Source organism: Muntiacus reevesi, chromosome 6, assembly GCF_963930625.1.
Source record: "Muntiacus reevesi chromosome 6, mMunRee1.1, whole genome shotgun sequence".
Taxonomy (NCBI): domain Eukaryota; kingdom Metazoa; phylum Chordata; class Mammalia; order Artiodactyla; family Cervidae; genus Muntiacus; species Muntiacus reevesi.
In genome coordinates, this window is record NC_089254.1 from 93,714,003 (window position 1) to 93,728,197 (window position 14,195).

General features: G+C 38.7%; 1 protein-coding gene across 1 annotated transcript in view; it reads left to right on the forward strand.

Annotated features, from left to right (window-relative positions):
• Positions 1-14,195, forward strand: part of AGBL3 (AGBL carboxypeptidase 3) — a 94,441-nt gene that overhangs the window by 62,515 nt on the left and 17,731 nt on the right. Inside the window, exons 16-17 of the mRNA XM_065939018.1 lie at positions 517-586; positions 4,339-4,340. Of these exons, the coding sequence (XP_065795090.1) occupies positions 517-586; positions 4,339-4,340 (72 nt within the window). The remainder of the gene's footprint in view (positions 1-516; positions 587-4,338; positions 4,341-14,195) is intronic.

Sequence of the window (14,195 nt, forward strand, 5' to 3'; positions counted from 1 at the left end):
CTAATCTTCAGGGTTTTTTTTGCAAGATTTAAATGTTTTCATTTAAAATCACAGTGTATTATTAACTTCTCTCAATGTTAATAAATGGTGGCAAAGTATTCCATTGTATTAGTGAACCTTAATTTATTTAGATACCCTCCATTGTTAAAATTTTATTTTGATCACGTTTTTTTCCATCGTAAACAATGATGACTTTTTAATTCACTATTTGTATATAATTATTTATCTGTAATAGATTCCTAGAAAGGAACTGCTCACCCAAACAGTATGAATATTTTTTAGACCTTACCTATAAATAGACACAACTGAGTGACTGAACTGAACTGATAAATAGCAAAAATGCAACAAAATTCATAATATTTGAGAACTGTTTGTATTAATTTCATTGAGCTAAACTACTGTTTACACATTATTTGCTAGCATACTAGCATTTTCATTTATAAAAAGATAAAAATACAAAATGTAAGTCAATGAGCTGTTTTCTTGCTGCTAATGGACTTTTACCATCTTTTCTAGATACAAGGCCTTCTATATCAGATGACTGTATATTTGATTATTTCGGAAGACAGCTCCCTAACCAAGGTTTGTAAGATGGGAATAGAGACAGTAATGAGTAGTCGCCTATCATCTGAATGTGAGCTATTTAATAATATGTATCTGGTCACGATTTACACATAAGAAACTAGAAGATTATCTTCAAATCAGATTGCCAAAGAACAGTTCACCTTCCCAGAAATTCTGTGTCTCAAATTTTTATTTTTCTAACTCTAGAAATATATAGAAGACAGTAGAACTTCCTTATATGTCAATTTGATTTCCAGTAATTTTACCAAGTCAAAAAAAAAAAGGCCATTCATCTCATTGTCTAATCTTTTCATTCCCATCTCACCGAATCTTAAAGCAGAGAGAAGCCTTGAGAGTTCCCTACTCTCACCTCCTACAGATGACAGGACCCAAGCACATGCAACCTTTGACTGACAACACTTGGTGACAAGCAGTTTACCAAACTGCAGTTGATTCATTCCACTGCTTGAGAGCAATGCTTTTTTTATGTTGAGTTTAAAGCACATGTCCCTGTAAATTTTAACTCACCTCTTTAACAACATAGAGCAAAAAAAAAAAAGAAGAAACTTTAAAGGTAAACATTTCTGACCAACTCATTTTTCCCTAATCCTCCTTGCTTATTAAGAACAAATGTATTGCCTCTTCCACGTTGACAGATCATAAATATTTTTTAAAGCTATTATTTATTTACCTGAAATTTTCCTTTCCTTTCTTTCAGCCATCCATAATATGATTCAAGTCCCTTTACTATCATATTTTACTCTTTTCTGTCACTACTCAAGCTTGAAGGAAACTGAACACAGTATTGCAGATGTCATCTAACCAGGACAGTCATTCCTTGGTATCTGAGGGGGAGCTGGTTCCAGGAATCCCACAGAGACCAAAATCTGAGGATGCTGAAAGTCCCTTATGTAAAATGGCACAGTATTTGCATACAACCCATGCGTATCCTTCAGTAGCTCTAGATTAATATAATACTTAATACAGTGTAAATGCTATGTAAACCGTCGCCAGTGCACAGCAATCAGGTTTTGCTTTTGAGAACTTCTTGAAATTTTTTTCCTACTATTTTGATCCACAGTTGGTTGAATGCAGATGTGGAACCCATGGATATGGATGCCTAACAATACACAATAAATTATCTTTCTCATTTGCTTCTTTCTAGATACCAGATTCACATTAATGCAGTCTAAGATTACATATGTTCTTTTGAAAATTATCCTAAAATACTGACACACTGGACTCACAAACACTCAAACCTATAAAGTTTTATTTTGATACTGCCACTTATCTCTCCTCCATTCTCTTCCTTCAGTTTTGGTCTGGTATTTTGGTCTCGTGTACGGAGTCTTAAATTTATCCTTGTTAAACTAAGTCTTCTTTGATTCAGCCTTTCATGAACTCGTTCTTGATTATGTCACATTGTTGTACCACACACACATGTATATACCTTATACACACACACATAACTATACATATATCTGACCTCTTGTCAAAGCTTCAGCCTCTTATATTTAACCATCTGCTATTTATCTTCACGTAAATGTCCCTCACAGCCAAATTCTAATTCATCTAATCCCACACTGCATGCTGTTCCTTCTGTATTCACTGTATCTTTGGTAACAAGTATATCTATGTAACTACCAAACTAGAAAACTGATAAGTTATCTTTTTTCTTCTTTCACTTCTACCACTCATATTTAGAGAGTCACTGAATCCAATTGATTTTGCCTCATAATCCCTTTTATTTTCATCTTAACTACCATCATTCTTTTCAGACTCACCACATATTTATCAGAAGCACTTTAGTTTCTAAGTGGTCTTCTTGCCATCTGTGTGTGTGTGTGTTAAGTTGCTTCAGTTATGTCTGACTCTATGCAACCCCATGGACTGTAACCAACCATGCTTCTCTGTCCATGGAATTCTCCAGGCAGGAATACTGGAGTGAATTGCCACACCCTCCTCCAGGAGATCTTCCTGACCCAGGGATCAAACCTGGATCTCCTGCATTGTTTCCCCCCTGAGCCACAAAGACCTAAAAGCCAGTACTGTCATCCTAATTCTACCTTTCATACTACCATAAAGTAATCTATCAAAAGCAGAAGTCTGATTAATACCACTGTCTAAAATAAAGCCTGTCAGTAATTCCCAGTTTTCTAACAATGGTTGAAGTTGGCACAGTCCTGAGATTTAAATTTGTTCTAGGCTTTCTCTTTTCAATTTTTTTAACTTTTAATTTTTAAATAATTTCAAAAAGTACAAAGAACTATATCTATCTACCTATCTAGCTATATTTCTCCCAAGTTCATTTTTTTATAAATATCATGCTCCTTTATTGCTAAAGAACTTCAGCATTTATTTTCTAAGACCAACAGTCTCTTAAGGAAATTCAGCTTTGATACAATACTATTTTGTATCAGACTGTACTTAAGTTTCGCCAAATGTACCAATGTCCATTAGAGCAAAACTTCTCCCTGATTCAGTTTCATGGATTGCATTTAATTGCCATATCCATTGATTCTCTTTTAATTTGGAGCATGTACTCAGTTCTTCCCTGCCACTCACAGCACTGGCATGGTGAAGATTATGAGCCAGTTGTCTTACAGAACATGTGGTTTTAAAATTTTAGAATTATCTGGGGAGCTTATGATAATCCCAGCTTTGAATTCTAAGCTGGCATTTGTTGTTGACCCCCAAATCTGCATTTTTAATAAGGCACCATAGATAATTCTGATGTTGGTAATCTGCAGACCACACTTAAACTCACCACACTGGGAGCTATAGTGAGAATCAGAGGGAGGCCAAGCACCAACTGGCCCATCCAACCCTTATTCATCCTGATTGGCTTTCATGTACAATTTTTGTTTCAATAATGGTCTGTTATTTAAAAAAAAGAAATTTCACAACCACTTGCTGCAGCAGAGAAACCAAGTTGCCTGTTATGACATGCAAGACTTCCAGTGAACAGGCCCCTGACTGCCTCTCCAGTTTTACCTCTTGCCATCCTCTGCCTTTCCTTTACTCTTCAGCAATGGTGATCTTTTTTGTAGCCTCAAAAAACATCAGTCTTCTCACCTCGTTGCCATTGCTCACATTGTCTTCTCTGGCTGAAACATAATTCTCCCTCCCTCTCCAACAAGATGAGCTGCTTATTACTTAAGGAAGTGTAACAAGATGCATATACAGTTCATTAAAGTAAAAGTGAAATAGAATGAGTGATATGCATGAATTATGTCCTCAAAGAAGGGGATGTAATCCAGCCTGGAAATCCAGGGAATGTTTTCTTGAAGGAACTGACCCTTAAATAAACATGATTATGATGGATGATGGATGGAATCTTTAGGCATTTAGCAGCAAGAAGAGACTCACTTCCTTGAATTCTTAAAAGGTTAGTGTCAATGGTTTTGTGATCTTATTTATATGGAAATTCTTTTCTTACTTGAGATGTAACATGTCTGGGACTGAAGATGAGTACTAATGTTTATTCTCCCCCTGTCTGATCAGAAGAAACTCTACTTGATAGAAAAGACAGGTGCAGCACAGGAGCTGAGGGAGTCTGCTCTTTGTCTTCCAGGAGTATTTTAAAATAACACCAGCAGAACAAATCTGAACATCAGTTGACATATTTTCATTCTGAATATAGCTAAGTAAAATTTTGCTGATACTATTCTCTGTGTCTTAGTCACTCTCTTTTATAATCATCCTTTGTTACATAATCTCCTTTTCCTCTTTGTTCATGTTTCTTTAAAAATCTGGTGATTATCTGCTTTGCAGAGGTCTCAAGTTATACTAGTCAATGACTGTGCTAGAGACTGGGCTACAGTATATAGTTTGTTCTCAAGAAGCAAAGAGAGTTTGACAAACACATAGAGAGACAATAGAAACATAACAGGATAAGTGCTACTTACTGTGCTATGGTGTTATACAGGAGTTGTCTGGGGATGAAGGAGTATCAGAAAGTTTCTCTGAAAAGGTAATTGTAAGGGTTCCAGGGGCCTAATAAATAAATAGCACTTCTTCTTTACCTTTGTATCTATTAAAAATTAAGACAAAATAGTAGGACCAAATTCTAGCAAACTGAGTCCAGCAACATATAAAAAAGATTATACATAGTGACCAGGTAGGATTTATTCTGGAAAAGCAAGGTTGGCTTAATGTAACAAAAATTATCCACCTTTCTTTACTCTGAGAGTAAAGAAAATAAAAACAAAATAAACAAATGGGACCTTATCAAACTTAAAAGCTTTTGCACAGCAAAGGAAGCCATTAAAAACAAAAACACACAGAATGGGAGAAAATATATGCAAACAAAGAAATCAACAAGGGATTAATCTCCAAAGTATACAAACAACTCATGCAGCTCAATTAAAAAAAAAAAAAAAAAAACACAACAGCCAATCAGAAAATGGGCAGAAGATCTAAATAGACATTCATGACATACAGATGGCCAAGAGGCACATGAAACGAAGCTCAGCATCACTAACTAAGAAATGCAAATCAAAACTACAGTGAGGTACCGCCTCCCACTGGTTAGAATACCCATCACGAAAAAAATCTACAAATGCTGCAGAGGGTGTTGAGAAAAGGGAGCCCTCCTACACTGTTAGCAGGAGTAAATGGTACAGTCACTATGCATAACAGTACAGAGGAAACTTAAAAAACTAAAAACAGAGCTACCATATGATCCAGCAATCTCACTCCTGGGCATATATCCAGAGAAAGACATAATGTGAAAGGATAACATGCACCCTAGTGCTCACTGCAGCACTGTTACAATAGCCAGGACACAGAAGCAACCTAAATGGCCATCAATTGAGAAACAGATGAAGATGTGGTTCAGTTCAGTTCAGTCGCTCAGTCGTGTCCGACTCTTTGTGACCCCATGAATCACAGCACGCCAGGCCTCCGTGTCCATCACCAACTCCCGGAGTTTACTCAAACTCATGTCCATTGAGTTGGTGATGCCATGCAGGCATCTCATCTTCTGTCGTCCCCTTCTCCTCCTGCCCCCAATCCCTCCAAGCATCAGGGTCTTTTCCAATGAGTCAACTCTTCGCATGAGGTGGCCAAAGTATTGGAGTTTCAACTTTAGCATCAGTCCTTCCAATGAACACCCAGAACTAATCTCCTTTAGGATGGACTGGTTGAATCTCCTTGCAGTCCAAGGGACTCTCAAGAGTCTTTTCCAACACCACAGTTCAAAAGCATCAATTCTTTGGTGCTCAGCTTTCTTCACAGTCCAGTTCTCACATCCATACATGACCACTGGAAAAACCATCGCCTTGACTAGACAGACCTTTGTTGGCAAAGTAATGTCTCTGCTTTTTAATATGCTATCTAGGTTGGTCATAACTTTCCTTCCAAGGAGTAACCGCCTTTTAATTTCACGGCTGCAATCACCATCTGCAGTGATTTTGGAGCCCAAAAAAATAAAGTCTGCCACTGTTTCCACTGTTTCCCCATCTATTTCCCATGAAGTAATGGGACCAGATGCCATGATCTTAGTTTTCTGAATATTGAGCTTTAAGCCAACTTTTTCACTCTCCTCTTTCACTTTCATCAAGAGGCTCTTTAGTTCCTCTTCACTTTCTGCCATAAGGGTGGTGTCATCTGCGTATGAGGTTATTGATATTTCTCCCGGCAATCTTGATTCCAGCTTGGGCTTCTTCCAGCCCAGCATTTCTCATGATATACTCTGCATATAAGTTAAATAAACAGGGTGACAATATACAGCCTTGACGTACTCCTTTTCCTATTTGGAAGCAGTCTGTTGTTCCATGTCCAGTTCTTACTGTTGCTTCCTGACCTGCATACAGGTTTCTCAAGAGGTGGATCAGGTGGTCTGGTATTCCCATCACTTTCAGAATTTTCCACAGTTTATTGTGATCCACACAGTCAAAGGCTTTGGCATAGTCAAGAAAGCAGAAATAGATGTTTTTCTGGAACTCTCTTGCTTTTTGATGATCCAGCGGGTGTTGGCAACTTGATCTCTGGTTCCTCTGCCTTTTCTAAAACCAGCTTGAACATCTGGAAGTTCACAGTTCATGTATTGCTGAAGCCTGGCTTGGAGAATTTTGAGCATTACTTTACTAACATGTGAGATGAGTGCAATTGTGTGGTAGTTTGAACATTCTTTGGGATTGCCTTTCTTTGGGATTGGAATGAAAACTGACCTGTTCCAGTCCTGTGGCCACTGCTGAGTTTTCCAAATTTGCTGGCATATTGAGTGCAGCACTTTCACAGCATCAGTTTTCAGGATTTGAAATAGCTCAACTGGAATTCCATCACCTCCACTAGCTTTGTTCGTAGTGATGCTTTCTAAGGCCCACCTGACTTCACATTCCAGGATGTCTGGCTCTAGGTGAATGATCACACCATCATGATTATCTGGGTCATGAAGATCTTTTTTGTATAGTCCTTCTGTGTATTCTTGCCACCTCTGCTTAATATCTTCTGCTTCTGTTAGGTCCATACCATTTCTGTCCTGTATCGAACCCATCCTTGCATGAAATGTTCCCTTGGTATCTCTAATTTTCTTGAAGAGATCTCTAGTCTTTCCCATTCTGTTGTTTTCCTCTATTTCTTTGCATTGATCACTGAGGAAGGCTTTCTTTTTTCTCCTTGCTATTCTTTGGAACATATACACAATAGAATATTGGCCATAAAAAGAACAAAATAATGCCATTGGCAGTGACATAGATGGACCTAAGCCTGTCATACTGAGTGAAGAGGGTCAGACTGAGAAAGGCAGATACGACACCGCTTGTGTTTATGTGTGCACGTGTGTGTGGGAGTGTCTGTGCTTAGTCGCTCAGCTGTGTCTGACTCTTTGCAAGCCCTTGGACTGTAGCCCACCAGGCTCTGTCCATGGGATTTTCCAGGCAAGAATACTCAAGTGGGTTGCCATTTTCTACTCCAGGGGATCTTCCCAACCCAAGGATCAAACATGCATCTCTTGCATTGGCAGGTGGATTGTTTACCAATTGTGCCACCTGGGAATACCCAATATCGCTTATATGTGGAATCTTTGTTTAAAAAAATGGTGCAAGTGAAACTACTTATAAAACAGAAATAAGAGTCAACTTATGCTGACAAGGGGGAAGGGGAAAGGGATAAATTCGGAGATTGTGATTGACATATACACACGACTATATATGAAATAACTAATAAAAAAACCCTGCTGCTTAGCACAGGGAACTCTCTTTAGCACTCTGTAATGACCTATGTGGCAACAGGATCTTTAAAAAGAGTGGATATACGTATAATTGATTCACTTTGCTGTAAAGCAGAAACCAATACAACACTGTAAATCAACTTTTGTTGTTGTTTAGTCACTAAGTTGTGTCCGACTCTTTGCGACCCTGTGGACTGTAGCCCACCAGGCTCCTCTGTTCATGGGATTTCCCAGACATGAATACTGGAGTGGGTTGCCATTTTTTTCTACAGGGGATTTTCCTGACCCAGGAACTGAATCTGTGTCTCCTGCTTGGTGGACGGATTTTTTTTTTTTTTTTTTAATTAGAGGCTAATTACTTTACAATATTGTAGTGGTTTTTGCCATACATTGACATGAATCAGCCATGGGTGTACAAGTGTCCCCCATCCTGAACCCCCCCCACCTCCCTCCCCATCCCATCCCTCAGGGTTGTCCTAGTGCACCGGCTTTGAATGCCCTGTTTTGTGCATTGAACTTGGACTATTTCATATATGGTAACACACATGTTTTAATGCTATTCTGTCAAATCATCCCACCCTCGCCTTCCACAGAGTCCAAAAGTCTGTTCTTTATATCTGTGTCTCTTTTGCTGTCTCGCATATATAGCGTCATCATTACCATCTTTCTAAATTCTATATATATGCCTTAATATACTGTATTGGTGTTTTTCTTTCTGACTTACTTCACTCTAATAGGCTCCAGTTTCATCCACCTCATTAGAACTGATTCAACTGTGTTCTTTTTAATAGCTGAGTAATATTCCATTGTTTATATATGAACCACAGCTTTCTTATCCATTCTAGCAGATGGATTCTTTACCACTGAGCCACCGAATAAAAATTTTTTAAAAATTAAAGAATGTAATATACATATTAATAGGATAGAGAACAAAATGTACACAATCATCTCAGTAAATGCAGAGATAATGTCTGGCAAAATCCAACATATTCCATGATGTTTAAAAAAAAATGATACCAGACCAGAAGTAGATGGGATGTTCCTCAACCTGATAAAAACCATCTATGAAAATCCCACAGCTAATGTTATAGATGATGGTACAAGACTAAATGCTTTCCCCCAAGATCAGGACCAAGACAGGGGTGTCTGCTCTCAATATTTCTAATCAACATAATGGAGGTTTAGGCACGGCAATCTGGGAAGAATACAAGGCATCCAGACTGCAAAGAAGTAAAACTACCTCTGTTTGCAATACACATAATCTTATATACAGAAAATCCTAAGGAATACATGCACACATACGTACAAACACACACGCACACACAAAACCTACTGAAGCTAACGAGTTTGGCAAGGTTGCAAGATAAAAAACATGCAGAATTGTAATGGGTGAGGTATATGGTATGTGAATTAGATTTTAATAAATCTGTTATAAAAAATCAACTGTACTTCTGTATACTAGCAGTGAACACAGTATAAGTGAAATCAAGAAAATTCTATTTAGAAAACATCAAAAAGAATACAACGCTTCAGTCAGTCAGTCAGTTCAGTCGCTCAGTCATGTCCGACCCTTTGCGACCCCATGAATCGCAGCACGCCAGGCCTCCCTGTCCATCACAAACTCCTTAGGAGTAATTTAATAAAAGTGGTATAATGCTTGTACATTGAAAACTAGAAAACTGTTGAAATATATTAAAGATGATTTAAATAAATGGAAAGATTCCCCCATGTTCATACATCAGAATACTTAGTTAAGATGGCAATATTCACCAAATTGATACACAGACTCAGTGCAATCCTATCAAAGTCTCAGCAGAAACAAAAATTAACAAGCTAAACCTAAAATGCAGTGGTAATATAAAAGGCCAGAATAACCAAGACAGTTTTCAAAAAAGAACAAAGTTCATAAACTCATACTTTCCATTTTCAAAACTTACTACGAAGCTGCAGCAATCGTAACAGTGCAGCGCTGGCATAAGGGTAAATACAGAGATCAAAGAAGTAGAATTGAGAATGCAGACGTGAACCCTTACATCTATTGTCAATTGAGTTTCAACAAAGGTGCCAAGACAATTCAATGAAGAAAAAATAGCCTTAAAAATGGTACTGAGTCAACTAGATATGCACATGCAAAAGAATGAAGTGGGTGGTGGGGCTTATTCCTTACACCATACACACAAATTAATTCAAAATGGATGACCCATATGTAAGAGCTAAAATACTCTTCAAAGAAAAGAGACATACGATGTAAACATAGTAAGGGACTTGCTCATTTTAGCTCCAACATGTAAAGGACTGGATTTGGAGAGTAGACCTTTGTTATGGAGAATGTTCTGGATATATTTTACTCATCTTCCATCTGCTCAGTCAGCCCCCTCCCACTGAAAGGTAAGGGGAAGAAAGCCAAGAAATACTTATTAGGGTCACAGCCCAGGGACACAGACCCACTAAAAGACCAAGATTTCAAAAGATTACAGGATGTTTCCATTCCCCCATGCCTTACCACCACGACATGACTCCAGTATAGTAACAATGGTTTACAGCTGAAAGAGCTGCAAGCAAGACATATATTCTATCTGATAAGTAGTTCTTAGGGAACCCCAAAGACAACAGGATAGACAAAAACAAGGCTATTGTAGGAATTCCAAGTCTCTGGCAATAGCTAATATAGCAAACATTAAACATACTCATGGTAAATATGAAAAAAGCATTAAATTTGCCAACATCTGTTGGCAAATTAAAATTCCCAACATTCATTGGCTCATGGAAAAAGCAAGAGAGTTCCAGAAAAACATCTATTTCTGCTTTATTGACTATGCCAAAGCTTTTGACTGTGTGGATCACCACAAAGTGTGGAAAATTCAGAAAGATATTTGAATACCAGACCACCTGACCTGCCTCATGAGAAATCTGTATGCAGGTCAGGAAGCAACAGTTAGAACTGGACACGGAATAACAGACTGGTTCCAAATAGGAAAAGGAGTATGTCAAGGCTGTATATTGTCACCCTACTTATTTAACTTATATGTAGTGTACATGAGAAATGCTGGGCTGGATGAAAGCTGGAATCAAGACTGCCGAGAGAAATATCAATAACCTCAGATATGCAGATGACACCACCCTTACGGCAGAAAGTGAAAAAGAACTAAAGAGCCTCTTGATGAAAATGAAAGAGGAGACTGAAAAAGTTGGCTCAAAGCTCAATATTCAGAAAACCAAGATCATGGCATCCAGTCCCATCACTTCATGGCAAACAGATGGGGAAACATTGGAAATGGTAGCAGACTTTATTTTGGGGGGGCTCCAAAATTACTGTAGATGGTGACTGCAGTAATGAAATTAAAAGACACTTGCTCCTTGGAAGAAAAGTTATAATCAACCTAGGCAGCATATTAAAAAGCAGAGACATTACTTTGCCAACAAAGGTCCGTCTAGTCAAGACTATGGTTTTTCCAGTGGTCATGTATGGATGTGAGAGTTGGACTATAAAGAAAGCTGAGCGCTGAGGAACTGATGCTTTTCGTGTTGGAGAAGACTCTTGAGAGTCCCTTGGACTGCAAGGAGATCCAACCAGTCCATCCTAAAGGAGATCAGTCCTGAGTGTTCATTGGAAGGACTGATGTTGAAGCTGAAACTCCAATACTTTGGCCACTTTATGTGAAGAACTGACTCATTGGAAAAGACCCTGATGCTGGGAAAGATTGAAGGCAGGAGGAGAAGGGGATGACAGAGGATGAGATAGTTGGATGGCATCACCGACTCAATGGACATGAGTCTGGGTGGACTCCGGGAGTTGGTGATGGACAGGGAGGCCTGGCAGTCCACAGGGTCACAAAGAGTCGGACACGACTGAGCAACTGAACTGAACAGTTATCACGTGATACACTGAATCAAAAATACATTTCCTCTGGCTCTTAAGTAGTTGAATTTGAAAAATTGGGTTTCAGAGAATCTTGATTTCTATGATTATTTTTAATGAAACCAAAGGAAAAATCAACCAGATATTGTTAATACATTGTCCAAATACATACTAACTTTGCTCATCTATCTGCATGGTTGACTGACAATGAGAATATAAAATGTATACTTTTGCATATTTCATCAGTCTATCAACAAACAAAATTTTTTTTAAAATTCTGATCTAAATGTCTTGCACACCTTGTACTTTTTTTTTTTTAATTTTTTTTTATTTTATTTTTCAGTGGGTTTTGTCATACACCTTGTACTTTAAAAAGTGATTTGCTGTCCTGTGATAATGAGACTTTCATAATGAACTTTTTGGGTCATGTTTTAGTTTCCTCAAAACATGTAGAAGCACTTAATGAGATTTTTTACTTTATAGAAATGAAAGAGGGTATTTCCTTAGACCTGCTCCTACAAGGTGGCTATCACTATTGATAGCCATAGAAAAGATGTTAAAATGCTGGTCTGCCATTAAGTCACATTTTCAACATGTGGGACAAGAAGAACAGCCTTGTCTGATTTGTAAATAGTTGAAGAAGGGAATAAAGGACAGGATTACAGTAATATAATTTATATGCTGTTTCTCTAAATCTATTTGATCATCTCTGAATAGGTCATAAGGAGCACAGGATGAACTATACCTCAGTTGTTTGATATTATGTATAGGTTATGACAAAACCTCATACAGTGAAAAAAGTGAAATTTATGGGAAATAAGACTGACTCAAAAATTTAAATTATGTCACCAGAAAGAGCAGTCAAGTTGAACAGCACTAAAAACTGCAACTTATTTGAAATTCACATTCAGTTTGAATTACCTCTGTGCTTTGAAAACCTCTTCCCTGAGAAAGAAGTTTAACATGTGATGATATCCAGTGTGCTTCAGAGTATCTATAATAAAAACAATAGATATTGTAGACATGGAGAACCCTACATGATGAATATAAGGATATGCATGCATGCTCAGTCGTTCGACTCTTTGTGACCGCACGGACTGTCACCCACCAGGCTCCTCTGTCCATGGAATTTTCTAGGCAGGAATACTGGAGTGGGTTGCCATTTCCTCCTCCAGGGGATCTTCCCAAACCAGGGATTAAACCAGCGTCTTTTGTGTCTCCTGTATTGGCAAGCAGATTCTTTTATCACTGCGCCACATGGGAAGCCCAAATTTAAGGTTGCTAAGGGTCAAATCCCCAAAAGTCAGTCTACTAAAACAAGCCTGTAGATACAAAGTGAACAGACATTTTTGGGAAGCTGGAAACTAATTCTTACAAGTCTAGAAACCTGCTATTGCTAATTTTGTTTTTGTTGTTCAGCCGCTCAGTTGGGTTCAACTCTTTGCGACCCCATGGACTGTAGTCAAGCTACTGCTAATAAGTCAAGCTATTGCTTGCTTGAGGGGCTTCCCTCATAGCTCAGCAAGCTATAAGGGGTTTCCCTGATAGCTCAGTTGGTAAAGAATCTGCCTGCAATGCAGGAGACCCCGTTTCAATTCCTGGGTCGGGAAGATCCACTGGAGAAGGGATAGACTACCCATTCCAGTATTCTTGGGCTTCCCTTGTGGCTCAGCTGGTAAAGAATCTGCCTGCAATGCAGGAGACCTGGGTTTGATCCCTGGGTTGGGAAGATCCCCTGGAGAAGGGAAACACTACCCACTCCAGGATTCTGGCCTGGAGAATTCTATGGACTATACAGTCCATGGGTTGAAAAGAGTCAGACATAACTGAGCGACTTTCACTTTTACTTTTCAGTTGCTAATAAGTCAAGTCATATTCCATGTTCAGATTCCTTAATTGACAAGATATCTAATTTGATGTCATTGCATTGGCCTGCCACCAGGGGTCAGTGTAATGTGGGCTTCATAAAAGGTGACCTCAGTTGTTCAGTCGCTCAGTTCAGTCATGTCTGACTCTTTGCGACCCCATGGGCCACAGCACGCCAGGCTACCCTGTCCTTCACCATCTCCCAGAGTTTGCTCAAACTCATGTCCATTGAGTCGGTGATAACATCCAACCATCTCACCCTCTGTCATCCCCATCTCCTCCTCCTGTCTTCTATCTTTCCCAGCATCAGGGTCTTTTCCAATGAGTTGGCTCTTCGCATTAGATGGCCAAAGTACTGGAGCTTCAGCTTCCATGTCAGTCCTTCCAATGAATATTCAGGGTTGATTTCCTTTAGGATGGACTGGTTGAATCTCCTTGCAGTCCAAGGGACTCTCAAAAGTCTTCTCCAACAGGACAGTTCAAAAGCATCAGTTCCTCAGCTCTCAGCCTTCTTTACGGTCCAACTCTCATATTCATATGTGACTACTGGAAAAACCATTAGCTTTGACTAGACAGATCTTTACTGAGAAAGTGATGTCTCTGCTTTTTAATATGCTGTCTAGGTTTGTCATAGCTTTTCTTCCAAGGAGCATCTTTTAATTTCATGGCTGCAGTCACTGTCTGCAGTGATTTTGGAGCCCAAGAAAATAGTCTTACACTATTTCCCCATCT